Genomic DNA, 27792 nt, shown 5'->3' with positions numbered 1-27792 from the left:
ACCTATGACATGTACTGTATTCCAGAAATAAGTGTCCCAAAGGTCAGTGAATTTGTAATGGTCAAAGTTCATTCCAAGTCATAAACAAAGTCCACACTCGTCTACTGCATTCACTGATGTTGGGTAATGTAGAACTACACCGCCGGGAAAATAAGTCTTTAAAAATGTCTCGAAATTGACAGTTTTATTTAAAATAATTCTACAAGTACACCTGGTTGTTCTTTATCTGCATCTCCGTGTCATTATACAAAAAAGAAAAGTCCAGATGTCATCTAAACTAACAGCAGTCTTACAAGAATGGAAAAGCCTGGAAAAGGATTTTCAACAACTTCAGGTAAGATTTCATACTAGTAATGAGCACTATGGCTCACCTTATTGATCTGACTCTATGCAAGATTTGATTCAGCACTCAGAGGAATTCAGAAGCACCGAATTAAAGATTACAAAAGCTTTCAAAATAGCTTTCAGAGCTTTAACAGTCAGTGCTATAGGGTCATAATTTATTCAGCTGAGGTGCATAATTATTTATACACCGGGCTTTTTTAATCCATCTCAAATGTATTTCCTTGCACAGCTATCTTAACCTTCTGATGGACATGCAATGGAAAATATAGCCTTCACAACACAGCTATTTTGTCACAATGTGGCCCTGAGCACTGAAGGTGTTTTGAACAATCAATTCACAATATGTCAAGGAGTAGGATCTTAGACACTTATCCTTAACATTGGGACTCCTCTTGTGATTGTCATCCGAGATAGTTGTTATTACCAGCTATAAACAGAACATTTAAATAATGGGTGGCAAACTCAATTGTATTGAACCATACTAGTTAAAATAATTAATTAATTTATATGTATCTATGCTTTAAGAGTGGAACAGGATGTTTCTAGGTAAAAAAAAAAAAGGGCTAACAGAAACTGTAAAAATGCTTGCACTAATTGCTAATAACATTTATTTTACCAATTATTAATTTAAATAAATGAATTCCTTTGTTTTTTCTTTTTTTTTTTGGATACCAGCTGGTATGATGGTGGCTCCATCCTTAGCATTCTTCTACTTATATACCCCATGTCCCTCTTCTGCACATGACCAAACCATCTCAATCTTGCCTCCCTCACCTTGTCTCCAAAAAGTCCTACTGTACATGCACTGTCCCTCTAATAAACTCATTTCTAATTTTGTCCATCTTCGTCACTCCCAATGAAAACCTCAACATCTTCAGCTCTGCTACCTCCAGCTCCACCTCCTGTCTTTTACTCAATGCCACTGTCTCTAAAACCATACAACATCGCAGGTCTCACCACAGTCCTATAAACTTTCCCTTTCATTCTTGCAGATACTCTTCTATCACAAATCACTCCTGTCACTCTTCTCCACCCACTCCACCCTGCCTGCACTCTTTTCTTCACCTATCTAACACACTCTCCATTACTTTGCACTGTTGACCCCAGGTACCTGAACTCCTCCACCTTCTCCACCTCTTCTCCCTGCAACCGCACCAGTCCACTTCCCTCCCTCTCATTCACACTCATGTACTCAGTCTTACTCCTACTGACTTTCATTTACCTTCTCTTCAGCGCATACCTCCACCTCTCCAGACTCTTCTTAACCTGCTCTCTACTCTCACCACAAATCACAATATCATCCGCAAACATCATAGTCCATGGAGACCCCTGTCTGACCTCCATTACCACTGCAAACAGTAAAGGGCTCAAAGCCGATTCTTGATGCATTACAACCTCCACCTTGTCGTTCCTACTACACACTTCGCTGCTTTCACACTGTCCTTATACATGTCCTGCACCACCCTCACATACTTCTTTGACACACCTGACTTTCTCATACAATACCACAACTCCTTTTTCCACCCTGTCGTACGCTTTCTCTAAACACACAAACACACAATGCAACACTTCTCCATCAACATTCTCAAAGAAAATATTGCGTCTGTGGTGCTCTTCCTCAGCATAAAACAATACTGTTGCTCACAGATGGTCACCTCTTCCCCTTAGCCTGGCTTTCACTATTTGGAGTTCTGAGTGGAACCCATCTTAGAAACCCTTCTTATAGCCTGGGGCATCTTTGTAGAGAGCAACAATTCTAATTCTCAAATCCTCAGAGAGTCTTTGCCATGTGGTGCCATGTTGAACATCCAGTTGTCAGTATGAGAGAATTGTACTCAAAGCATCAAATTTTAACTGTTCTAATAAAAGATACACAAATTTGTATGGTCCTGTCTAGCAGACAAAAACATAAACATGATGAATAGGACATGTGGCTTTGCATGGTTAAGCGACGTACAGCTGCTATGGTTTAGGGTGTACTCACTTTTTTTTGCCAGTTTTTTTGACAATAATGGCTGTATGTTGAATTATTTTCAGAGAAGAGTAAATCTATACTGCTATACAAGCTGCACACTGACTACTTTAGACTATATCCAAGCTTTATTTCTTTAGTATTGTCCCTTGAGAAGATATACTAATATGGTTGCTGAAATGTGAGGGGTGCACTCACTTTCGTGAGATACTGTACACTACAGATCTTCGCAGTAGTCAGAAACTGTTGAGCAGTGGTGTGTTTTAGTTCGGTTCACTATTATCTTTTATCTTTTTCACACAGGCTGAAGATTTTCTTCAGTAAACCTTGTGTTTGATACTAGTGCTTTAAATATAGCAATCTCGTTAGTTAGCCACTATTTATTTCCAAGTAGATCAACAAGGAGAAACAAAAAAGCAGTCTTGTAATTGACTAAATCTAATGGATTAAAAATAATTTCATACAATTGCCTGTTTTCTTTTGGCTGTTTTGCTCTAAATAGATATGAAGATTTATGGCCCCACTTTCTCTTGATCTTCTCCTGCCAAATAATAGACACCAAAAAAAGACCAAGAATAGCCACTCAGTTTAAAGATGTATGGGTTTGATCCATGGAATCCATGAGAATATGAATATTTTAATATACACATTATATAATATAGTAATATCTACTTAATACTTTATTCTTCCAGAATCCACGGGCAAGTGCAAATGCTTTGTTTACACTCATCATACCTACTTTATCTATTAGATTTCAATCCAGACACAGAATAATTATTTGTAATTTGTGGAATAACATGCCTGCAGTATACACAATATTATAGCACCTAAAACTGCATATCAAATTTGGAAATGGATGATAAATAAAGATTAGAGTAAAGAATAATTAATTTAGATACAGATAACCTGAACAACATGTGAAGATCATTACAGGAAACATATTTTGTCTTATTCAGATGAATAATTTTTTTGTATGTAGCTGATATTGAATTTCAGGTTTGTGCCTGATTAAAGGAATGAATCTTACATTAATCATCCCTTAAGGCATCACACATTTCACATTCAATTTCAGGATGGTGTATGTTTCATTTAAGAACTTTATAATTGCCTTAACTTTTTAATGAGATTCGAAACATTAACATAACTGTTTTATAAATGAAAACGTTTCATTCTCTTGTTCTCAGGAGAACCATCGGCTGTATATGCAGAAGCTGGAAGAAGTCTCCAAGCTCCAGAACAGCTTTACTGCCTCTATAACTCAGCAGAGGAAGTGCTTAAAGGACATGTCTCATTCTCTAAAGAAGTGAGGATTATAATTACTTCATTTCTATGTTTCTAAATCTGTTATTTACAAAGTCACCTATTAGTGCCTAAGCATCTCTCTGGATGTTCATGTTGTTTCTCTGCTACTTTCTCATTCTTATTATTAGTCTTATTCTAATTATGGCAATTTACACAAACTTGTTATTTACACTCATATTTAAACCCCTATTAAAGATGCAGTAAAGGATTAACAGAAGAGGAAACTAAATGTCTGGAAGACATTAAAGGACACCTCCATGAAAGGCCTGCCATTTTCCATCAAATGGAGGCCTTTCTTCCTAAGAAAAATGGGTAATACAATCACACAGGCTAATAAAGTGAACATATTTTGTGGTTTTCTGTATAACATGCCCTCAATATTGAGTTTCTTGATGCATTTTATTTTCCTTCCTAAAGGTTATATCTCAATCTTGTGCTTGGAAATGTCAACATCAATCTTCTCAGCAAGCAATTAAAGTAAGAAGTGATATATATACATATATACAGCCATTCCAGTATAGGAAAGAATGTTGAATATGAAGCTTAATATTATTTATATATTATTACTGAATCAATTAAACTTGCACATTATATGTATAGCACAAGTACGAAGTTACACTAGAAGAGATGAAGTGAAGTACATGCCGTACATGCACCTCAGTAACCATATGTGCTTTACACATTTTTTTTTTTTTTTCTTGCCACATTTCTCTGGTGTTTCTCATTTCCAATTCCAAAAACAGAGTTTGGTACCACTAAGACAAACTTCATCATAAAAGGGTTCAGCCCACTACAGTGTGCATGCCAGTTAGAAGACAGTTAAATGCAAATAAAATAGACTTTCTATTCTAAATCCCAGTATGGGTTTGTGTAAAAACAGTGACTGAATTGTTCACACCTTGTTTTGTGTGAAAGAAATAATTTTGTTTGGAAAAATGCTGCTCTAGAAATAATTTGTAAAATACACATGCCTTGCCGCTAGGTGGGAGTATTTACATTTAACAAGAGATAATATAAATATAAATCTATATATAGATTTCAAATTTCAATAGTCATCTACAGAGTGTTTCAAAGGGTCCAAAACAATTCAGTTTAAATCATTTCAACTCAATTCGCATTGTCCCAAAACAGCTTTACAGAGATAAAAAGGGTCAATACTGGCTATGAAGTGGTTATAACACTGACTACCTCTTTAGCACTGGCCTTTGCTATTCTTTCATCTTTTGTGCTTTGTAAATTTTACTCTAGGAGTGCCTACAAAGACGAATATGAGAAATTTAAGCTCTATGTGACTGTAATCCTGCTCCTGCTGGGGTTCGTCTGTCAGTTTTTAGTCACCTACAGGTAAGACTGTACAGTAATTCTTGGAGAAACTTCACAATTCAAATTTCAGTCCATCACAAAGCTATCAGATAAAACTCTTTTTCATCGAGACAGATTTGATTAGAGTTCTCATTTCTGAAACTTTTTATACACAGAGATTTTGTTGTGAGTGAGCCAATGCAATTAAAGTTTAGTAGTGTTTTTTATGGTGCAGATTTATCTGTGAATGTTTGCTAACAGAAAATATGAAAACCATGGAGGGTTTAATGACAGTGTAGGTTTCTATGATAGAAGGTGCTGGACAGGGACTTGCTTTTAAATTCTTGGGTGTCCATATCTCTGCGGATCTTTCCTGGTCCCTCAACACTGCCATTCTTATCAAAAAGGCACACCAGTGCCTTCATTTTGCCTTTTGCACTGTTATGGTAAATGCACTCTTTATATTTGCATTTTATACAGCATTATTTGTAATATATACTGCACCTTTGCACTCAGATAATACGTTTATTGTAATTACATGTGTCTACTTCTATATTTGTATTAGATTTATCTATTTATATACATTGCTATTTGCACTTCTGGTTAGATGCTAATCGTATTTCATTGCCGCTGTACTTGAACTCTGCACAATGACAATTAAGTTGAATAGAATCTAATTTAATCCGATCTAATCTAATCATGGAAGGGGAATAGTGACACTTACTGCCTAGGACTATTAGATGGATGTGTGACTTTAAAAGCATAGAACTGAAATTATGCAGTTTTTGGGAGAGAAATTTACCTATATGGAATCAGGGCATTTAACATTACAGTGACAGAGTGTTGTATTATTATAATATAATACTTTTATTATTATTATTATTATTATTATTATTATTATTATTATTATTATTGAAACAATAATTTAATTCTGATTCCAATGAAGATGGTGATCAGATATAAATACACATTCTGCTGGTTAAAAAATTGGGATTGCGATTAGGCTGGTATGATTTTTTGCAGAATAAATGCTGGTTTCATTATGCTATCGATTTGTGTTATATAGATTTGTGGATGTGCTGCTGAACTTTCTTCTGGTCTGGTATTACTGCACTTTAACAATTCGTGAGAGCATCCTCATCAGCAATGGATCGAGGTTAGAGGTTTTATTAGTGGGTCACTTTAAAATAGAATATATTCGAATTCTATAAATTGCTGTCTGATGATCATGCTTTCTACATCAGGATTAAGGGCTGGTGGGTGTTCCATCACTACATCTCAACGTTTCTATCTGGGGTCATGCTGACGTGGTAAGTAACTTATATTTCATCACGGAACAGTGTGCATGAGTATTTTATATTCTCTTGTATTATGTGAGAATGTTGTCTGTTTGTTGTTGCACTATGGGGTAAGTCACTAAAAATATATCATGAATGTTATTCAATGTAACAAATAATGAATTTTGAACCTGGAAGCTGGGTAAAGTACACAATTTTGGAAGTTGGACAGTGTTGCTTTGCTAAAGTCAGCTCAACAGCCGTCATGAAATGAGACAGAGCCAAATGAAGCTTTGGACAGCTTTAATGAAATGCTAGCAGACAAAATATTGTAAGATGGGCTTAATATCTAGGCACAAATTCAGGCAAATGGCAAAAAAGATCAGGCAAGATGCCAAAGCATGGTATAAAACAGGTCAAAAGAGGATGTCAAATTCTAATTGGAAGACTGTTCCATAACTGTGGGGCTTTATAAGAGAAAGATCTGCCCCCTGCTGTAGTCTTCATTATTTGAGGTACCAACAAATAGCCTGCACCTTCTGATCTAAGTAGGCGTGGAGGACCATACTGGTACAGAAGTTCACTCAGATACTGTGGCGCGAGACTGTTAAGTGCTTTATACTTCAGTAGTAGTATTTTATAATCAATGCGAGATTTGATTGGGAGCAGTGTAGACTGATTAAAACAGGGGTGATGTAATATTTTCTAGATCTAGTGAGGACTCTTGCTGCTGCATTCTGGACTAACTGAAGCTTATTTATGCACTTACTCGCACACCCAGACAGTAAAGCATTACAGTAATATAATCTGGATGTAATAAAAGCATGAAATAGTTTTTCTGCATCCTGTAACAACATCATATTTCTAATTTTAGCAATATTTCTAATGTGAAAGAAGGCGATCCGGGGGAAATTGTTGGGGTGCAGTTAGTAAAAAAAAAAATAAATAAATAAACTGTACATATGAAGTTTTATATTAAGTTAAATAAAATGTGTAGTGGCATGAAATGAAGTTATTACACATGTAACAATTATTATTATTATTATTATTATTATTATTATTATTATTATTATTATTGCACTAAAAAGTATTGCACATAATTGGCCATGATATTAACATTATATAAGTGTGGCATGAAAATATCTATATCTATATATTCATCTATATCTGTAGTGGACCAGCTGTTTAACACTCAGAGGGAGAAGTTATATAGTTTGATGTACACAGGTAGAAATGATCTCCGCTCTGCCGCTCTGTGGTGCATCATGAGATAATTTTTAACTGTGGCAATCAAAGTACCGTATTTTTCAGACTATAAGCCACTACTTTTTTCCCATGTTTTGAACCCCGCAGCTTAAACAACGAAGCGGCTAATTTATGGATTTTTTCCTGTGTTTTTCCCGGTTTCACAAACTTCAAGCCAAAAAACTGAACCCCATAACATTAGACTAATGACATTTCTGAACAGAAACGAAAAAACGCACCTCACCTGTGTTCTGAGCTGCACGGCATCGGGAGAAAAAACTTTTTTTTTTAAACGTACGACGATGCCAAAAGATAAACTCCCAAAAGAAATAGTTGTGAAAGGAAGGAGGAAGGCAGTGAACAATGACTTTCTTGGTAGGCTACTGTTTAGATACAAGCCGTTGTAACGCGTTGAGTCTGGGTGAAGGGAGAGCTCACTAACTCCAGTTACAACAGAAATCATATAAGCACAGACAGGTTTCCAAAACTCGTGCTTTTTTATTTTTCTTGACAACAGCGTTATGGGTTAGTCAAAGAAACTTAGAAATTAGCATCAGAAAATAATAAGGACATATTCCTCGGTCTTGCACACATGCAGTAATACAGGAAAAATGCGGCGGCAGGCTATTCCCAAAATACCGCTCTGCTCTGAAAAGAGTCGCAACATATTTCACCCGTTACACCGTGTAACAGACACTGTCTTTCGTTAAAGCCTGTGTAAAGTTCATTAGTTTCAGTGTGGCTTATAGACAGGTGCGGCTTATTTATGTTCAATATCAAAAAATTGGTCAAATTCAGTGGGTGCGGCTTATATTATGGTATATTACGGAAATTATGGTATATAATTTTTGATATATGTAATATTGAAGATATTCTTTAATTACTTCCACATAATGTTTTTGGTGAGGCTTAATCATATTATTCTGCCTTGTTTTTTGTCAGGCCTGATGGTGAGCTCTACCAGATGTTTAGGAACCAGTTTCTTGCCTTCTGCTTGTATCAAAGTATGAAATTTGTTCAAATTTGGATCTTTAATACTGTTGACAATGATTGGAAGTGTTATTTACATCTTTCTTTCTGCAGGTGTTGTGCAATTCCTTCAGTACTACTACCAAAGTGGATGCCTTTATAGACTAAAGGCTTTAGGGGAAAGACACAACATGGATTTGACAGTGGGTAAGAATGAGATTTTTGGTCATATTTAAGTAATGTGTAAAATCTCTTTTCTCATGGAACATTAAGAAATGTTCCGTTATTTTCAGGAAATCCCAGAGAAAGTGTGTATAGTTGAAACAGAAAGAGAATAAAGCCATGCGAGTGATGTTGCGTGATAAATTATTCTGCTTTGTAGAAGGATTTCAGTCATGGATGTGGCGAGGGCTGACCTTTCTGCTGCCCTTTCTATTCTTTGGTCATGTAAGTATACTTCTCTGCCCCTAAAGGCAACAGTGAACAGAATTGGTGAAAATGTCATGCTTTGAAAAATGAAATAAATACAAAATCCAGAATATCCTACAATATAAGGGTAATTCAATGTTGACCATAAATACTTTGATGTGCTTTTTAGTTTTGGCAGCTTTTCAATGGCATCTCCCTCTTCAGAATGGCTCAACTTCCTGAATGTAAAGAGTGGCAGGTGAGATATTTCAAAAGTTCATCTTTCTTAAACAATAGGGTCATGTAACCTTGCTAACCTGACATATTGTCTATGACTACATCATGCACAATCTGATCCACATCAAAACTTCATTAACACAGGACATTAATTATAAAATTATAAAATGATAACCAAATAAAACCAAATAAATGCAGTGTAAATTAGTTTGGCTTTTTTTTGCCATTAATGTGTTAAGAATTGAGAAATGTTTATGTTTAAAGTCTTCTAAACACTTACGATTCATTTCAGAATATGTTCAGTCATTTTCCTTTTTCATTTTTATAAATGGATGGTATTGCGGTAGGATACAAACACAGTCACCAGATTTTTGTTACTATATTTTAGTAATTATTACTATATTTTAATAATATAGCTGGCAATTCAGTATACAATAAAACTGGAATAGAATTTTGGATGAATACTACTTCTAGGTATGATGAAACATAAAAAAACATACTGTATGACCATACTAACCAGCTGATTCAGCATTTCTGTATGAATAATTACCATATCCTTTCTCTTTTCTGCCAGGTTTCTGTGTGTGGGATTTGCTTTTGGTTTTATTTACAGGCAACTTCTTAACGACACTCGCCGTGGTGCATCACAAACTGAAAAACAAGAGTCATGGAAAAACCAAGAGTCCATAAAGTTATTTATGTCTAGAATTTATCCTTTAATGCCAAACGTTTTTTGACAAATTAATCCACACTCCATTTTTGACATAAGAGCATTTGAATGAAAATGGATAATTCCAAATAAAAGCCTGTTCAAAATGAACTAGTCAATAGTTTAATAATTGATCATAAACCCTCACACAGTCATTTCAACATGCCTGAAATGTAGTAGCAAAGCTTTTCATTTGTTTTGTAAGAAACAGCTTATCCACATATCGAAAAAATGGTGCAATATACATTTTTTAAGGGCAAAAGGTATATGGTATACCAGTGGCGGGCCGTGCGAATGGTACCTGGGCCTTCAGTGAGGACTTACCCAACTTAATCCACCTCTTAATACCACCACCACCACCACTTTCACGTTGCAATTATAGAAACCATCAATACAATACAAAACATAATATAACAGTGCATATGGAGGGTGAATACCATTTGACTAAAGCAAAAAACCCAGTTAAGACAACTTCAAACCTCTACACTACCACAGCAACTGTGTAACATACATCATCTGGAGCAGCTCGGAATCAATATTTGTCTAATTACATGACAAAAACATTACAAATGTAAATAAAATACAACCTACTCACCAGAGATGCAGACTCATAATGTGTACCGGTCCTCTGAGGCTGTAAGCCAGTGGTACCACTCGTATTCACTGGTCTGGAAGAGGTGAACAAACCCTTTCCCGGGCTGAGAGAAGCTAGCTAGCTTCGGGGTTGGTCGACCTCCTCACGATATCTAGCTTTTCTTCAAAATGGATTTTTAAGTATATCTGAGGCTAAATAAATTTCTCTTCCTCCATATTCATAAAAATGTCTATCCTCTTCCTCTTCTTCTTCTTCTTCTTTCGGCTTCTCCCATTAGGGGTCCCAACAGCGGATCATCCGTCTCCATACCCCCTGTCCTCTACATCTGCCGCTTTCAACCCAACTACCATGTCTTCTTTCACCACATTTATAAACCTCCTCCTTGGTCTTCCTCTTTTCCTCTTCCTGGCGGCTCCATTCTCAGCATTCTTCTACCGATATACCCCATGTCCCTCCTCTGCACATGTCCAAACCATCTAAATCTTGCCTCCCTCGCTTTGTCTCCAAAACGTCCTACATGTGCTGTCCCTCTAATAAACTCGTTTCTAATCCTGTCCATCCTCGTCACTCCCAATGAAAACCTTGAATCTTCAGCTCTGCTACCTCCAGCTCCACCTCCTGTCTTTTACTCAATGCCACTGTCTCTACTTTGCACTGTTAACCCCAGGTATCTGAACTCCTCCACCTTCTCCACCTCTTCTCTCTGCAACCACACCACTCCACTGCCCTCCCTCTCATTCACACACATGTACTCTGGTAAAAAGGCCAGCAGTACTGACTTTAGGCAGATATGGCAGCACATAAAGCCTGATATCTGCTTGGACAAAAAAATTTAACATCCACATACACGTACTGGAAGCAATGCAGCCAAGAGAAATGCTACAAAATAAAGAGAATAAAATAAATAATAAATAATAAAAATATATAAATATAAATATATAAATATATAAATAATAAATAAATACAATTTAATGGAACAAATATAAGAATTGAGGTTTTACCAAGCATACACTATCATGGGTAAATAACTAGAACACTTACTTTAAACAGAATTTAATAAAATGTAGAATAATCATGAGAAAGTACTGCATAATATACATATTAAATGCTTTGTGTTTTGGAAACAATGATGCAGCTTATGAATATTGCATTTGCTGGTAACAGACCATTAAATAAACAAGGCATACCTTTAAATATTAAATATATAAATATATGTTTTCATTTATTTATTTATTTTAGATTTAACTTGCTTATTTTGGCCTCGTAAATATCTGGACACACAAGACATAATTATTACTGCATATAAAAGCAAAACATGAAATTAGTTTTAAAGAAATAATCACAAGCACCTTTTTTTTAAGTAAACCTTTGATAAAAACATGTTTATGTTTAAATGATTTTCCAATATTTAAACATGGAACCAACCAGTTTCTGAAACAAAACTTTGTAGATCAGTTCAATTCAGACACACCAGAACTACCTGAGGTAGTATAAGGAATCAACCTTGAGAGGAACCAGACTTAAAAGGGAATAGACAATGAGGGTCCATTTATTATAGTTCCATTATTGTTGAGGTTACAGGTGTTTACTGATTTTAAGAGATTTGGGTGTAAAACTGTTCATTTAAATTGTGGTCCAATGCCATTGTAGCAGACAAAGATTACATTATTTAGTGTCCAAATACATCTTCAAGGTTTTTGAGTTAATCCTCCACAGTAACCGCATGTATCGTTAGGCAGTTCCTCAGCCACAGTGAGTGGTTTCCTATTGAAGGGAACTCCATCCAGAAGTAGGGCATCAGGATGACTCGGGCAAGTCTGGTAAGATAAAGGGAACAGGATCACTGGTACCTTAGGGGAGAGAGAGAGAGAGAGAGAGAGAGAGAGAGAGAGAGAGAGAGAGATTAGATGTCATTACAATTTTATTTAATTTGTTTGGAAAATTTTGCATGTAAAATGTGGCTTCTTCTAATTGAAAAAAGGTCACTGGGTTTGACATGTTGTCTTCAAAGACAGTATAAAGTCAGGCTTTGGTATGGTCCAAATAACCTCTGAAGCTACTTTAGTAGCTCTTCATGAACAAGCCCATGTTTTAAACATGTATAAGTTGAAGTAATGTTGAATAATTTGTATGTAACACATAATAAGCTTTGTGGCTATTTTGGATGTAGATGTACTTTGAGAATGTTTTGTTGGGTTTCACTCCTTCCAAAAAAGAAAGTAGGGTTGTATAATTCAAGATTGAGGATTCAAGAGTTTATTGCCATCTGATACACCACACAATAACATTAATTTAGTTCTCACTCTGCAGTGTTCTGTATTGTTTAAAGATTTATAATCACAGTCTTGATGTCACCCGAATGAGGATGGGTTCCCCTTTTAAGTCTGGTTCCTCTCAAGGTTTCTTCCTCATAACATCTAAGGGAGTTTTTCCTTGCCACAGTCGACACGGCTGATCATCAGGGATAAATGCACATCGTTCACCTTAACTCTTAAACTCTGTAAAGCTGCTTTGAGGCAATGTCTGTTGTGAAAAGCGCAATAGAAATAAACTTGACTTATTCTGTGAACCCTTTGTTAAAAATTAATTTCTTCTCCTTTGACAACTATTGTGGGATGAAAAAAAAACCCAGATAATAAATCAACATGAATATATTTGAGCTTGTGCAGTTTGCTACAGATGCGAGCTCTGACTAGTGCTCTCTCTTACCATCCAATCAAATGTTTGTTAAAATGCTGATATTATTGTGCGCTTGCTAGATAGCCCCAGTGCTGTCAAATCTGATTGATTAAAGCAACAGCCTTTATTCTCATGTCCTTTAAGCTACAGGCACTGCACTACTATTTCTGAAGGTTCAACACAGATTCCTTTGACGCTGGCAGTACATGAGGTTGCGGCTAAATAATAATTGAATAGAAACTCAACAAGAAATTTACATTAGCGATAAAATGAAAAGAAAAGATAATCATGAAAAACAAGATATATATTTAAACCCAAATTAGTAATTCTTGGCCCACCACTGTGTGTGTGTGTGTGTGTGTGTGTGTGTGTGTGTGTGTGTGTGTGTGCACAAATTCTTGTATTACGTAAAATTATATTAATGGTAAAATACAACAATTATAAACGTTAAAAAAGAAGCCTCTTTTTTTTACCATGTTGAAAAAGATATGTGGCATGTTACTGATTTATCCACTATAGATAACTAAATGGCTAAAAAAGAGTGAGTTAGGCATGGTGTTTATGCAGTATCTTATTTTTCTGAATTTGTATGTTTTTTCCTTTCATATACTTGATTTCTGTACTTTTAATGTATATCGATTGGCCAGGCAGAGGGAAAGAGCTGGGAAAGATGTGCTGCAAGTTAGGAATAAAGGATGGAGATTGAAATGTGTTGACTAGTGAGGAGAGTGTGTTGAGAAGATGGAGGGAGTATTTTGAGCAGCTGATGAATGAGGAAAATTAGAGAGAGAGAAGGTTGGTAAGGTTGGATGGTGTGGAGATTGTAAAGCAGGAAGTGAATAGGATTAGTAACAAGAAGGTGAGAGCAGCTATTAAGAGGATGACGAGTGGAAAGGACCCGATGACATACCGGTAGAAGCATGGAGATGTTTAGGAGAGATGGCAGTGGAGTTTTTAACCAGGTTGTTCAAAAAGATTTTGGAAGGTGAGAGGATGCCTGAGGAATAAAGAAGGGGTGTGCTGGTACCGTGCTTTAAGAATAAGTGAGATGTGCAGACCTGCAGTAACTACAGGTGAATAAAGTTTATCAGTCACACCATGAAGTTATGGGAAAGAGTAGTGGAAGCCAGGCTGAGAGAAGAGGTGACCATCTGTAAACAGCAGTATGGTTTTATATAGAGCACTACAGACGCATTATTTGCTTTGAGAATGTTTATGGAGAAATATAGAGAAGGTCAGAAGGAGTTGCATTGTGTGTTTGTGGATTTAGAGAAAGTGTACAACAGGGTGCTAAGAGAGGAGTTGTGGAATTGTATGAGGAAGTCAGGTTTGTCAGAGAAGTATGTGAGGGTGGTGCAGGACATGTATAAGGACAGTGTGACAGCAGCAAAGTGTGCAGTAGGAATGACAGACTGGCTTAAGGTGGAGGTTGGACTGCATCAAGGATCAGCTCTGAGCCCTTTCCTGTTTGCAGTGGTGATGGACAGATTGACGAACGAGGTCAGACAGGAGTCTCCATGGACTATGATGTTTGCGGATAAAATTGTGATTTGTGGTGAGAGTAGGGAGCAGGTTGAGAAGAGCCTGGAGAGGTGGAGGTACATGCTGGAGAGAAGGGGAATGAAAGTCAGTAGGAGTAAGACAGAGTACATGTGTGTGAATAAGAGGGAGGGCAGTGGAGTGGTGCGGTTACAGGGAGAAGAGGTGGAGAAGGTGGAGGAGTTCAGGTTTCTGGGGACAACAGTGCAAAGTAATGGAGAGTGTGTTAGAAGTAAAGAAAGAGTGCAGGCAGGGTGGAGTGGGTGGAGAAGAGTGACAGGAGTGATTTGTGATAGTAGGGTATTTGCAAGAGTGAAAGGGAAAGTTTATAAGACTGTGGTAAAACCTGCGATGTATTGTGGCATTGAGTAAAAGACAGGAGATGGAGCTGGAGGTAGCAGAGCTGAAGATGCTGAGGTTTTTGTTGGGAGTGACGACGATGGACAGGATTAGAAATGAGTTAATTAGAGGGACAGCGCATGTAGGACGTTTTGGAGACAAGGTGAGATTGAGATGGTGTGGACATGTGCAGAGAAGGGGCATGGGGTATGTTGGTAGGAGAATGCTGAGGATGGAGCCACCAGGAAGGAGGAAAAGAGGAAGGCCAAGGAGGAGGTTTATAGATGTGGTGAAGGAAGACATGCAGGTAGTTGGGTTGAAAAAGGCAGATGTAGAGGACAGGGGGGAATGGAGACGGATGATCCGCTGTGGCGACCCCTAATGGGAGCAGCCGAAAGAAGAAGAAGAAGAAGAAGAAGAAACTTTATTTCTGTACTTTTAACTATTTTGTCTTTGTCTTGTGTCTTGTGCATTATATTTGTTGGCCAACTATTCCAGGTGAATGTATTCATTGGACGTTGGCCTGAAATAAACTCCGCCTCTTTTCCCATAATTCCACATTGAAAAACAACATGGCCGCCTCCATGGGTGCGCGTTGCTGAGTTTCGCTAGTTTATTTCCACGCTTGTTCCATTCTAATCGAGTCATTTCACTTGCTATTATTTCATGCTTATATGAAGAACGGTGTGTGACACAGCAACCAGGATGTTCTTTATAACCCTGTTAGCAAAATGTCTGTGTTTTGTATCAGCAGATGACATGTCAGGTGAGTGTGTTTTGTTAGCTAGCAGTCCCTTACACCGTGCTGCTCATCCTCTAGTTAGCAAAGTGGCTCCTTATTCAGCTGTAGCAATCAGAGTGGCACTGGTACATGGAGTGCATGGATGATAGACAGTATGCAGTTCTGTAATAAGCTCTTAGTGTGAATTAAATGTGATTGACTCAACAACAAGAAATGATCATCATGCATATCTTTATAATGAGATGTCACTTTAAACATTTAGATTATCCGCCCTAGTGCTTTGATTTACATACATATATCATCTCCTTATCATGCTATTTTGCAGGGTCTTTGGACAATGCCTGGAGTTATGCTGAAGCTTTCTTTTGGTCCGTGTGGCACAAGAGATTATATGTGTACACTGTAGCTGCACTAATCATCGGGTTATGGTTAACAGTGAACATGATCATGAAAAAGGTATGACCACAAATTTCTGTATTCTTCTCCATCAATGGCACTACATGTCTAATAGAGGAGCACTAGGAATGTTAGGACATAACCTATATTGTGTGCATACCTGATTAACTGAAGTGATGTTATTCCTTGATTGTTTTTTTGTTTTACAGAAGAAGCCGAACAATCCTGGAAAAACCCCAGAAACCGGGTTTAAGACTGACAAACAAATAGCTGAAAAGGAAAAGAGTGTCAATGTAGCAGGTGTAAAGATTTTCTACGGGTCACAAACTGGAACCGCAAAGGTTTGCATCAAATTCAAGATCGCATTTGTTTAGCAGGAAAAAAGATTAAGCGCTTTGTAGAATGAATACTCGGTTAATACTTCAGTACTATGATTTCTTATTTTATGCTTTTCCCTGGTGTTCCTTGATATTGTATGTTGGTAGTAAGGCAGGTGGCCTGAGGCTGCATTAACCAGTTGAATCAAAAAGTGATCCAGTCTCAGGTTAACAGCAATTGTATTGACCAATCTAATATAAAAATCTAAATATGGTTTCTAGCATGACCCAGTTTTCAGACTAAATGAAGCCACATTTACTAGTCTGATCAAGTCTTGGTATAAAGTTATTTGTGTTATCCAGTCTGACCTGAAGACTAAAGATGATGTAAAACAGTCCCAGGCAGTTATTTCAATAAAAGCTGCCTGACTTGTTTTTTGTGTGACAGTGACAGATGATAAACCTTCGGCACTGCACTTTATTAGTGCTTCATCTTAATCAGTGTGTCTACAAGTTCACAATGCAGTATTAATTTAGGCAGTTATAGTAAAGTGTAGTCCTGCAAAAGATAGACACCACTCAATTCAGAGTATTTAGAAGAGCTGTGTATTATCTGTGTAACACAGCAGGAGTGCCGGGAATTTTTTTAAGATCAACAATCTTGTGTAACGATGAACATTTTAACAATTAGCAGGAAAAACTGTCCAAAAGCCAAACCGATCAAATAACCAATTTGAATATATCTGCTCAGGGTTTTGTCAGGGAGCTTGCAGAAGAGGTCCAGGCCCTGGGGTTCCAGTCAGACGTGATTGACTTGAAGGATTACGACCCCGAAGATAAACTGTCAGATGAGGTGAGCTGGTGTGGTAAAAGACATCTATGAAGTAGTCTCTCCCATGACTTTGTGACAATTTCTGATCGAGCCATGAGAAGAATTTAAATACATTTTAGTTACAAAGGCATTTTAGAGACTATTTGAACTAAATATACAGATTCAACAGCTGAGCTACTGTAGTGTACTGAAGTTAATGTTAGATGGGTCAGGACTGTTTAGTCAGCAAAAGGGGAACCAACACAGTATTATAGAGCTATGCTATGCCTGATCAGTGGCCATACAGTTATGCCTGGTTGGTGTTTATTATATAAACTTATAGTGAAAGGTTTTGTAAGATAGACTGAAATATTTATAAGTCTGTCACATGCACACATACAAAGACGAGGACACACGACGAGAAATCTGAATCTGTTAACAATCACGTTAGACAGCACAAATCTGGCATTGGACATTGTACAAAACTCATTATAAGACATCATAATCGCAGGCCAATAAGGGTGTTATATCTAGTGCTTCAGGCTTGATGGGCATGTCCTACTGGTTTCGACGTATTTATAACAGTAGTAGTATTCAGTAGTATGTAGTTGTTTCAGTGCATTGTAGTTATCTTGCAGATAACATCAGTCCCCTGGCTCATGACTACTCAATTCGCGGATCTCACACTGTTCAAAGTCAGCGATGATGAAATGCTCATAATTCTGTTCTTCCTCTGTGCAGTGCACCAGTAAAATGATTTGTGTGTTCCTCATGGCCACATACACCGAAGGCAAGCCCACCGAGAGCGCCGAGTGGTTCTGTAAATGGTTGGAGGAGGCGTCTACTGACTTTCGCTACGGCAAAACCTACCTGAAAGGTCTGCGATACGCCGTCTTCGGCTTGGGGAACTCTGTTTACGTTGGGTATTACAACACGGTGAGACATGTGAAATACACCCTTCGATGTTCAAACTGTTTTTTTGGTGCCTCTTAAGTGTGTCTACTGCTAGCGAGCAGCAGGGAGACAAATTACAAGGCTTTTAGAAAAGAACGTTCTGGTCAGTTTTCTCTCGCCCATCATCCACCATTTATTTTATTTTTTTTAGTTTGGGTTCCATGTTCATCGTTCCAGTTTCCTCATGTCATCCGCAGATTCATTCTGATCGTCAATTCAGTCTGTGGCCAAAATTATGTGGACACCCAGTGTGATCCAGTGCTTGAAAAATGCTTTTTACTAATTACTAATATAGAAGCATTTGTTTATTTAAAAAAATAAGTATTAGTAATTAGTAATTAGTAATTATTAGTAATCAGTAAAAAAAGCATTTTCCAGGGTCCTACCAACTGACATGGAAAACCGAACCAGTCTAACAATTTATTACTCACATGCTACAAGTCGCTGTTGCAGGTATACTCGAACTGTGTTTACAAAATGATGCAATACCTGATCCTGTCCTATTTAACAGAACAGCTGAATAAAGGTTGTTTCTTTTTGCTCAGGCCCCTGTAATGATGGGTACTGGTATTTTTGTATTTTTTTTACGGACCTGATTAAGGGGGCTTCGTACTTCGGTGTTAATGGAAGCTGCTTGTCATTTCCCGTACCTGAATGATGTCATCACGGGGCCGACGGTTGTTCGACGTATGTGGGATAGTCATGTGTGTGTCAGTGTGTCGGTCATGGAGGCAACGTTAAAATGTTTAGAAGTGTGGGCTCACGTAGGCTCACAACCAAGCGACAACAGCGTAGTAGTTTAATTGTGAACACAGTTTTAAAATGTAAATCTAAATATGAGTCACCCCACAGGAAATGCTTAGCTAGAAACGATTTCACCGTCAGTAAGGAACGAGGAGCAGCCCATTCACCATCGCAATGCCTGGGAAGATGACCCCTGTTAAAATGGCAGTGTCATAGAGCAGTCACTAAATTAATAATGAACGATTTGTTGTTCTTGAATATAATGGAGTCAAGCTGGTTTAAGTTATAGTGGGCAATAGATAAGTTTGCCTGATTTCTAGAGACGCCAGAATTCTCGATTGCATTCTGTTGTGCTCTTATACACATGCTGTTCAAATATTTCATGCTGTGGAAATCTCGCTCTCTCTCGCTCTCTCTCGCTCTCTCGCTCTCTCTCTCGCTCTCTCTCTCGCTCTCTCTCTCTCTCTCTCTCTCTCTCTCTCTGAAGGACATAGATGTGCTTTATGAGCCTTTTTCTGTTTGCTTAGAGGCATTTGTAAACTGCAGCACAAAAGTTCAGCAGTAATAAAATAATTGAAATTTGCACCATCTTTTTTTTTACATCATATCTTCTTGAACATTCTTTCAAACAACAGTTGCTCATTGAGTTTTGACCTATTCTGTCCTATTTCACGATAAAACCTTTCCCAAAAGGTTTCTGTAGCCAACTCACTAGTTCAGGGTGGAAGACAGGTGACAGTTAATGGGTTCACCAAGCTGAACCACCAAGTCTTTCCTTTTTGTCGTCTTTTTTTCTGTCGTCCTGAAACACCAAACACTGTTAGTATGAAAGATGCGATGAGATGATGTTAATAATATTCCCATTACTCCTACTGCACCATTGAAACGACTCTACGTCCATTTCCAGGTGGGCAAAAACGTGGACAAGTGGCTGTGGATGCTGAGTGCGACGCGGATCATGAGTCGGGGCGAGGGCGACTGCGACGTCTCGAAAAGCCGGAACGGCAGCATTCAGGCCGACTTCCAGGCGTGGAAAGAAGATTTCTTGAGACGCCTTCAGGCCCTGGCTAAAGGTGAGAAGAAGACGTGCAACTGCGAGTGTAAAAAAGGCTCGTGCAAGAGTAAAAAGAAGCACCATGAGAAAGCCGAGGGTGAAAAGCACAGCTCTGAGGTAAGACCATCTATATCTGGCATCTTGTATAACTTGTGTCGTCATGGTAACTGTACTATTCCCCCCTGTTATTCATGGCTCCTGTGTGTAAATGGATTTCGGGTGAAGCACTCGTGTTTTCTACCTTCTGTTTACAGCGAAATGGCAGTTTTTTAATTGAAGGCATTTATTTCTAATTAATATGCTGCCCTGAATATTAAGAAATAACAACTTATTAATAAATGCTATTTAAATACATGCAGGTCATTTGGTTATAATTTGACATTGATGAATTTGTTAGGTTTTACTTGAACTATTACTGAGATTGCGGTTGAATTCTCAGATCTGACTGTTCAGAAGAGTTTGATTCGTTTTTGAGAATTACTGACGCCTTTGTTTTAATATGAAAGTCAAACCAGGACTTTAGAGTTTCTAAAATAAAAACAAATTGGGTAAACTGCATTTACTTTTCCGACGTACTCCCTCCCCTGCTTCTTTTTTATACCGTATTTTCCGGACTATAAGCCGCTACTTTTTTCCACCGCTTTGAACCCCGCGGCTTAAACAACGAAGCGGCTAATTTATGAATTTTTCTGGGTTTTTCCCGGTTTCACAAACTTCAAGCCAAAAAACTGAGCCCCATAACATTAGACTAATGAAATTTCCGAACGGAAACGAAAAAATGCACCTCACCTGTGTTCTGAGCTGCACGGCATCGGGAGAAAAACTTCCACCGGGTGATTTTTAAACACACGACGATGCCAAAAGATAAACTCCTGAGAGAAATAGTTGTGAAAGGAAGGAGTAAGACAGTGAACAATGACTTTCTTAGTCGGATACTGTTTTAGATACAAGCCGTGTGAGTCTGGGTGATGGGAGAGCTCACTTCTGGCATGCTATTCCCAAAATACCGCTATGCTCCTAAAGGAAGTGCAACATATTTCACCCGTTACACCGTGTGTAACGTGTCTTTTGTTAAAGCTTGTGTGAAGTACATTATTGTAGACAATAGACAATAGACTGCGGCTTATAGACAGGTGCGGCTTAATTATGTTAAAAATAAAAATATTTGTAAAATTCAGTGGGTGCGGCTTATATATGGGTGCGTTTAATAGTCCGGAAATTACGGTACATTTATCCCAGCGTTTAACTAATCCCTCAAATAGAGAAATTTGTCAGTACCATGACTTCCGAGGAACTCTGAGGATTATCCAGGATCAGGCTTCCCAGCGCTGAATGTTGGGAACCACCATGACTGGGATTGTCACTGATAGATTTTACAAGAAACTTCATCACCACACGCACAAACTCTGCTGGCTGCTTTCTTGATTAACGGTCTCTGGACTTGCCCGCGACATGTGCGCCACCTATCATTAATACGCCTCACTAGCCTCTTACTATGTACCGTTAGCGTCTTTTTTTTATACTGTTAAAATGCAAAGTCCCGGTTTGACTTGAACGTTATAGTGACAGTAGCAAGGTGGTAGAAGATGTATTTAATATTGTATTGTACGGTATTTCCAGTGTCAGTGTTTTCTAATATTCAGAGTTACAAAGATTTTCTAAAAACAGCAAGAGTGTCTACAGCAAGATGATGTTCAAACAAATATGAATGTATGATTGATGATCAATATGATTTTTGGAGATTATTGTAGATCAGCATGATGGCAGATTGTTGTGGTAACTCAGCTTTAAAAGGTTGGGTTTCGGATGAGAAGGTTGCATGTTTAAATCCCAGCCAAGCTGCCACTTGGGCTCTTGATAAAGGTATTGAATTGATTATTTGTATAAAAGGAGACAATTGCAAGTTGCTCTGGATATGTAAGTGTAGATTGCAGGGGTGTTTAAGGAAGGATCTCAGGATGTGTACTATTTGACTTTGCAGGAGCTGTTCGAGTCCAGCAGTGAGGCCGAGTCTGGAGGTGAGGTTGAGAAAGATCACGGCTCTGTCATTGACCTAGAGGATCTTGGAAATGTCATGAACCACATCAAGAAAGCCAAGGTAGGTGTAGTTCATCAGTCAATACCAATACCAGTCCGTAGGTGGAATTTAGGTTCTTTTTCGAATGTAACACTGTAGTTAGAAAAGAATTCCAGGTTATAATGGGGACTTACATTTTCCTAACTCTGGAATTCTATGGTAGTGATATGGTTGTAGTGGAGCGTCGTGTGTAGAGCCTGCCGGAATGCTTAAACCTTTCTTCATGCTCCTTACCTGCACATCTTGGCTTCGGCTTGTGAAATTTATTTTACGATAAAAAGATACAAATCTGTAAGCACTAAAGCAGGCACATTCTGCTTTGTGTTTTAGTCAGAACCATGGTGCAGAATATCAGCAATTGTAGGTAATCTAGGCCTCGTGGTATTTACCGTATGGATTTACGGTGCATTGATATCGATGGTTTGCGCTGACTTTGCCCCCGCGTGTTCACGCTGCATGTTTGTTTCACTTGTGCTTGTCGAATTCAAATCCAAACTTCGAACGTAGTTGTCGAATTTGAGATCAAAATGCACATTACAATGCAAACAAACAAAGTACATTCAAATATACACCATATGGACAAAAGTATGGCGCTGACTTTCCCAGCCGTATGTGGTTCCTCTGCAAAATTGTTACCACAAAAAGTGTAAGGAATAAAAATGTAATAGAATTGGAGCACCGCCTACATGCATCAGTACGATCTTCTCTGAAGAGTTAGGGTTATATTTACAACGAAGGTGGGGGGGGGATCAGGTGTTCCAATATTTTGTCTATGTAGTGTGTGTTTTTTAAACAGCTTGTTCAGCGGACACATTCTATAGTAAGTGTAACTCCACGAGTGGGAACTTTTTAAAGCTTATAGACAAGAGATCACAGCGGTCTAGAGGAGATGGGACGAAAGCATGTATTACATTCTTCAGGAGAAGAAAGACGTTTTTGTTTGAGTTGACTTTGAAAGAAGCTTCTCATGAAAACATCATTTGGTGTAACAACACAACACAGTACAATGAGACAGTAACGCAATGACAGCAATTGTCTGTAGTTTAACATTTATATGTAATATATTTATTAGTAATTCAGCAGAAGTTATTATTGTTCAGTTGTGTGTGTGTGTGTGTGTGTGTGTGTGTGTGTGTGTGTGTGTGTGTGTGTGTGTGTGTGTGTCTAGTCCAGTTCATTCTATTTGCGGAAAGAAATTCTTAACCAGTCTGTTCAGGAGTTCTTGAATGCTACTGTACCTTTTGCCAGACAGAAGGTGGTAAATGTGTGAGGTGTGTGTGTGTGTGTGTGTGTGTGTGTGTGTGAGAGATTCAAAACTTGAATAGAGACAAAAAACTAGCTTAGTATCCAGTCAGAAAGTGCTGTCTTCACTGTACTGACCCAGTTAGATGAGGAAATGTAGAATGTGATTATTTCCTAAAGTATATTTTGATTCTTTTAATTTTTTTTATTTTTGCTCTTGTATTTGCAATAGTTTCACAGCAGGTGGTGCAAGTGAGCACCAGCTATACGTACATGGCATAAGCAGCATAATAAACAGCTTGAGATTGATACTCCTCTGATTTCCTTGTAGACTACACAAAACGGAGAACAGGGTTTCATGCTTGAGTCGAATCTCCCGTCTACTAAGGAATATAAACCACTTGGCTTGCGATGTCAAGTAATTAGGAGAGCCAGCTTTAGAAGATTTCTTTTTAATAGTCTTTTTTTAAATGGCCTTGTGGCTTATCCAAGCTTTAAAAACAGTAGCACATGGAAGCAAAAGGAGATGTATTGCGAGAATCTGCGTTTCCATTGAAGGAGACGGAGCGGCAGATGGTTTGCTACAGTAGACAGCAGCTCCAGCAGGCGCTGTGAGCATTTACGTAACTGTGAACTGTGATCACTGACGCCCACTCTGCAGGTCTGTATGGAGGAGTGATTCATGAGATGGATCCCCCTCTTGTTTTACACACACACACACACACACACACACACACACACACACACACGTATATACACAGGCTGAGTGACAGAACATCACATAACCCCCTTCAGTTCAGCATTTGATTCAGACCAGAGGTGGGTAACAGAGTACAGATACATCATTACTGTACTTGAGTAGATTTTTCTGGTATCAGTACTTCACTATGTATTTTTTCAGACAAAAATTTTTTACACAAATATCTGTACTTTCTACTTAAATTTTTAAACGAGGCTCGTTAATTTAGTTTCATTTTATTTTGTGACATGATCTTTTTTTTTTCTTCTCATCGCGCACCGTTTTCAGAACGTCCACCTATTTCCTGTCATTGCCCGACTTTTCAAATCTACCACTGGTGTATCATTCTGACTATCAAGCACCACAGACCAGTTTACTAAGCTAACAACGAGCACAGCAGACGTCCGAGGTTAACTTGGATGAGACAGAGGGAGTCAGTGATGCAAACATGATCAGGTGATCAGGAATGTCTCTGTTTTCAGTCATCATCATATTTTCTCTGCTTGTGTTCTATATGGTGGTTGTTCAACCTGAATACATTCATTAGATAACAAAATGTACCGTAATTTCCGGATTATAAAGCGCACCCTTGTATAAGCCGCACCCACTGAATTTTACAAATATTTTTATTTTTAACATAAATAAGCCGCACAGGCTTTACCGAAAGACAGTGTCTGTTACACGGTGTAACAGGTGAAATATGTTGTGGCTCCTTTAAGAGCAGAGCGGCATTTTGGGAACAGCACGTCACTGCATTCTGCCGGTATTACTGCATGTGTGAGACTGAGGATTATGTGCTCATTATTTTCTGATGCTCATTTCTAAGTTTCTCTGAATAACCATAACGCTGTTGTCAAGAAATATAAAAAAATCGAGTTTTGGAAACCTGTCTGTACTTATATGATTTCTGTTGTAACTGGAGTTAGTGAGCTCTCCCATCACCTAGACTCAACGCGCTAAAACGGCTTGTATATAAACAGTAGCCGACCAAGAAAGCCATTGTTCACTGTCTTTCTCATTCCTTTCACAACTACTGTATTTCTCTCGGGAATTTATCTTTTGGCATCGTCGTGTGTTTAAAAATCAACACTGATGAAAGTTTTTCTCCCGAAGCCGTGCAGCTCAGAACACAGATGAGGTGCATTTTTTCGTTTCTGTTTGGAAATCTATTGGTCTAATGTTATGGGGTTCAGTTTTTTGGCTTGAAGTTTGTGAAACCGGGAAAAACCCAGGAAAAAATCATAAATTAGCCGCTTCGTTGTTTAAGCCACGTGGTTCAAAACGTGGGAAAAAAGTAGTGGCTTATAGTCCGAAAAAATCTTTTGTATTGATATATTATGATGTGGTCCAGTTACCACTTAAACAGGTAGTAGTAATGGCTACTTTTTCCTTAAGTACTGTACATGTCAGAGCCCAAACTTCTTTACTTTTACTTTTACCAGAGACTTTGAGTATCTGTACTTCTACTTTAGTGAAGGATGTGTGTACTTTTGCCATCTCTGATTCAGATCAAGAAATAGTTGAAATTTGTAGTCTTATGTGTTTGTTAATCCTATTTATAATGTATGTGATTTTCTAAAAAACACATTTTCTGGTATTGGAGTTGTTTGATAGAAAAACACACCATTGCTACCAGACAAACGATTACATACTTAACGATCTGGTAGGGGGTACACACTCTTCCATAGTGACACACACCTCTGATGGTGGTATTGCTGAAGTGAACTGATATTGACAGACCTACAATTTAAGGACATTTGGTGCCTCTCAGACAGAGGTGGATGAAGTACACAAACAATGTACTTGAGTTAAAGTAGAGATACACTAGTAAAAATATTACTCCAGTAAAAATGCTCCCGTTAAACTTTCACTTGAGAAAAGTGCAAAAGTATTTGCCTTTAAATGTACGTAAGTATCTAAAGTACTATGATGTATTATGCCAATAATGGTTCTATTATTATTTTCCCACTCTTAGCACCAAATCTATTAAAAAAATTATATGAGTCAAACACTTGCCACTGGTGGTGTGGCAAGTTAGAGTCCGGAGTATGTTCCATCATTTATTCCCCTCAAAATGTTGTTCTTGTTGTTTAATCATGCATGCAGATAAAAGTAGTGTGATAAAATTACATTTGAATGAATTGTAATAAATACTTATTAAAAGGGAAAGGGTTTGCATGTTAATTACAGGCATCTCGAAGCTGTTGGTGTTAACTCCTTGTGCTGGGGTTTTTTTTTGTTATATTTCTCATTTTGATGTGTTCTCCATTTCTTGTTCCTTTGCCCATTTATCACAATTGTAATTTTAAGCGTATGTTAATTGATGTGCGGTAATGATCCTTTTAGCTTGTGAAGGTTAATTGGGTTTCTCACCATGTGTGCGACTGTCCGATACGATGGTTGCAGTTATTTATAAAAGTCGCACATTAATATCGAATAATGATTAAAAAAAGCTGGAACTACTTGCGGGTTTAGCAGTTTGAACGCAGTCGGTGCAACCAATCAGAATCGAGCATTGAGACAGACCATGGTATAACCGCTTGTTTTATTAACGTTCTAATGTTTATATTATGTAATGATAAATATGAAATTCCCAATATTTAAACAAACGATGACTAAATGATTAAATGGAGGAAATGAATAAATGGAGTGTGTGAGTCATGCATGCACCATCTTACTCCAAACCTGCTGCTGACGATTTATGCTTGTTTATTAACAACGATTTGCACTGGCGACTGGCCTCCGATGACGGCAAATGATTTAACCAGCTGTTAATAGCACTGGTTTTCTTCTATCTCTGGGAGGGCAGGGTCTACTGGTGGCGCTCAAGCAAGTAATTCAAAATGTAGCAAGCCAGCCTTTCACATACACTAACAAACATAGCTGATACGGAAGGATTTAAAGAAGTGATGGCTCAATGGATAAGATGTTCTGATCAGAAGGGGTTCAAATCCCTGCACCACCAAGCAACCACTGTTGGGCACTTGAGCAAAGACCTTAACCTTCAACTGCTTAGTATCAATTGACCTCTGCTGCACACCTTAAATGTGCATATTCTGCTTTATACGATTTGGTCAGGTCTCTTTTCAAAGCCAAATGTTGGTGGTTCTTGTTTCATCAAGAATCTTGAATGTTGTACATTTTCATCTCATTCGTGATCTGGTTTTTTTTTTGTTTGTTTTCTTGGGTTCTGATTTCGATTCCTATATTCATTGTAGGATGAATGACTCGTCTTTACATCTTCTCAACCCAAAGCCCATTTAAGATGTTGGAAAGTGTCACAAAGCCACAACCAATTAAGTTGAAACCAATTAATCAGGTTTCCTGTGGTATCGAGCACCAATACTGGTGGCCTGCCTAAAGCATGGATTTTTGCATGCTGATTAGAAAGCTTTGTGTCTGGTTTAATGAGGTAGCTCATCCAAAATTCTGTAGTGGTTCAGTGAGTGGAGTCTTGGTCATTTGCATGGTCGGTATCAGATCCGTTAATTGCGAGGCCACTCTAGCGCGCAAGTGCGTGGGAGCGTATCGAGCACTTTTGACACAGCCGTGAGGTGACTCAGAAAGATATCACATTAGTGTCATTGGTTTGAGTGAAAGTAGTCTGAACATGGTAGCCATCTTGCAGGGCGCAGCTCTCAACACCACCTGCATGACTGCTGTCCCTTGCACGAATGGCTTCTGCTCATGTTCTGGCAGCTTGAAGGAAATCTGAAGATAACAATGTGATGACAGGAAGTGGATTTTGACATATAATATATCTACAGTACAGAAAGTGTCAGGGAAGGACAAATACTG

The 27792-nt window shown here is 38.1% G+C and overlaps 2 protein-coding genes across 3 annotated transcripts in view; both read left to right on the top strand.

The window, feature by feature from the left end:
* Positions 1-110: 110 nt before the first annotated feature.
* Positions 111-9877, top strand: tmem120ab (transmembrane protein 120Ab). Of its 2 annotated transcripts, none has more exons than XM_046863097.1 (12): positions 111-334; positions 3502-3620; positions 3815-3931; positions 4037-4096; positions 4868-4963; positions 5988-6077; positions 6166-6231; positions 8386-8447; positions 8527-8619; positions 8795-8859; positions 9011-9079; positions 9632-9877. In XM_046863097.1, exons 1-12 carry the CDS (start codon positions 266-268, stop codon positions 9680-9682), a joined length of 957 nt encoding a protein of 318 aa, XP_046719053.1. In that variant the 5' UTR covers positions 111-265; the 3' UTR covers positions 9683-9877. The 2 variants fall into 2 exon arrangements, with proteins under 2 accessions (XP_046719053.1, XP_046719054.1); XM_046863098.1 differs by having other exon boundaries at positions 9011-9095.
* A 5596-nt stretch (positions 9878-15473) lies between these two features.
* Positions 15474-27792, top strand: part of tyw1 (tRNA-yW synthesizing protein 1 homolog (S. cerevisiae)) — a 79319-nt gene continuing 67000 nt past the window's right edge. The window contains exons 1-7 of the mRNA XM_046863107.1: positions 15474-15684; positions 15986-16116; positions 16266-16397; positions 17125-17226; positions 17926-18120; positions 19790-20053; positions 21918-22034. Coding sequence (XP_046719063.1) covers positions 15624-15684; positions 15986-16116; positions 16266-16397; positions 17125-17226; positions 17926-18120; positions 19790-20053; positions 21918-22034 — 1002 coding nt within the window. The 5' untranslated portion in view covers positions 15474-15623. The remainder of the gene's footprint in view (positions 15685-15985; positions 16117-16265; positions 16398-17124; positions 17227-17925; positions 18121-19789; positions 20054-21917; positions 22035-27792) is intronic.

The sequence above is a fragment of the Silurus meridionalis genome, chromosome 12 (assembly GCF_014805685.1).
Source record: "Silurus meridionalis isolate SWU-2019-XX chromosome 12, ASM1480568v1, whole genome shotgun sequence".
Lineage (NCBI taxonomy): Eukaryota > Metazoa > Chordata > Actinopteri > Siluriformes > Siluridae > Silurus > Silurus meridionalis.
This window is presented reverse-complemented; position numbering and strand designations above follow the sequence as displayed.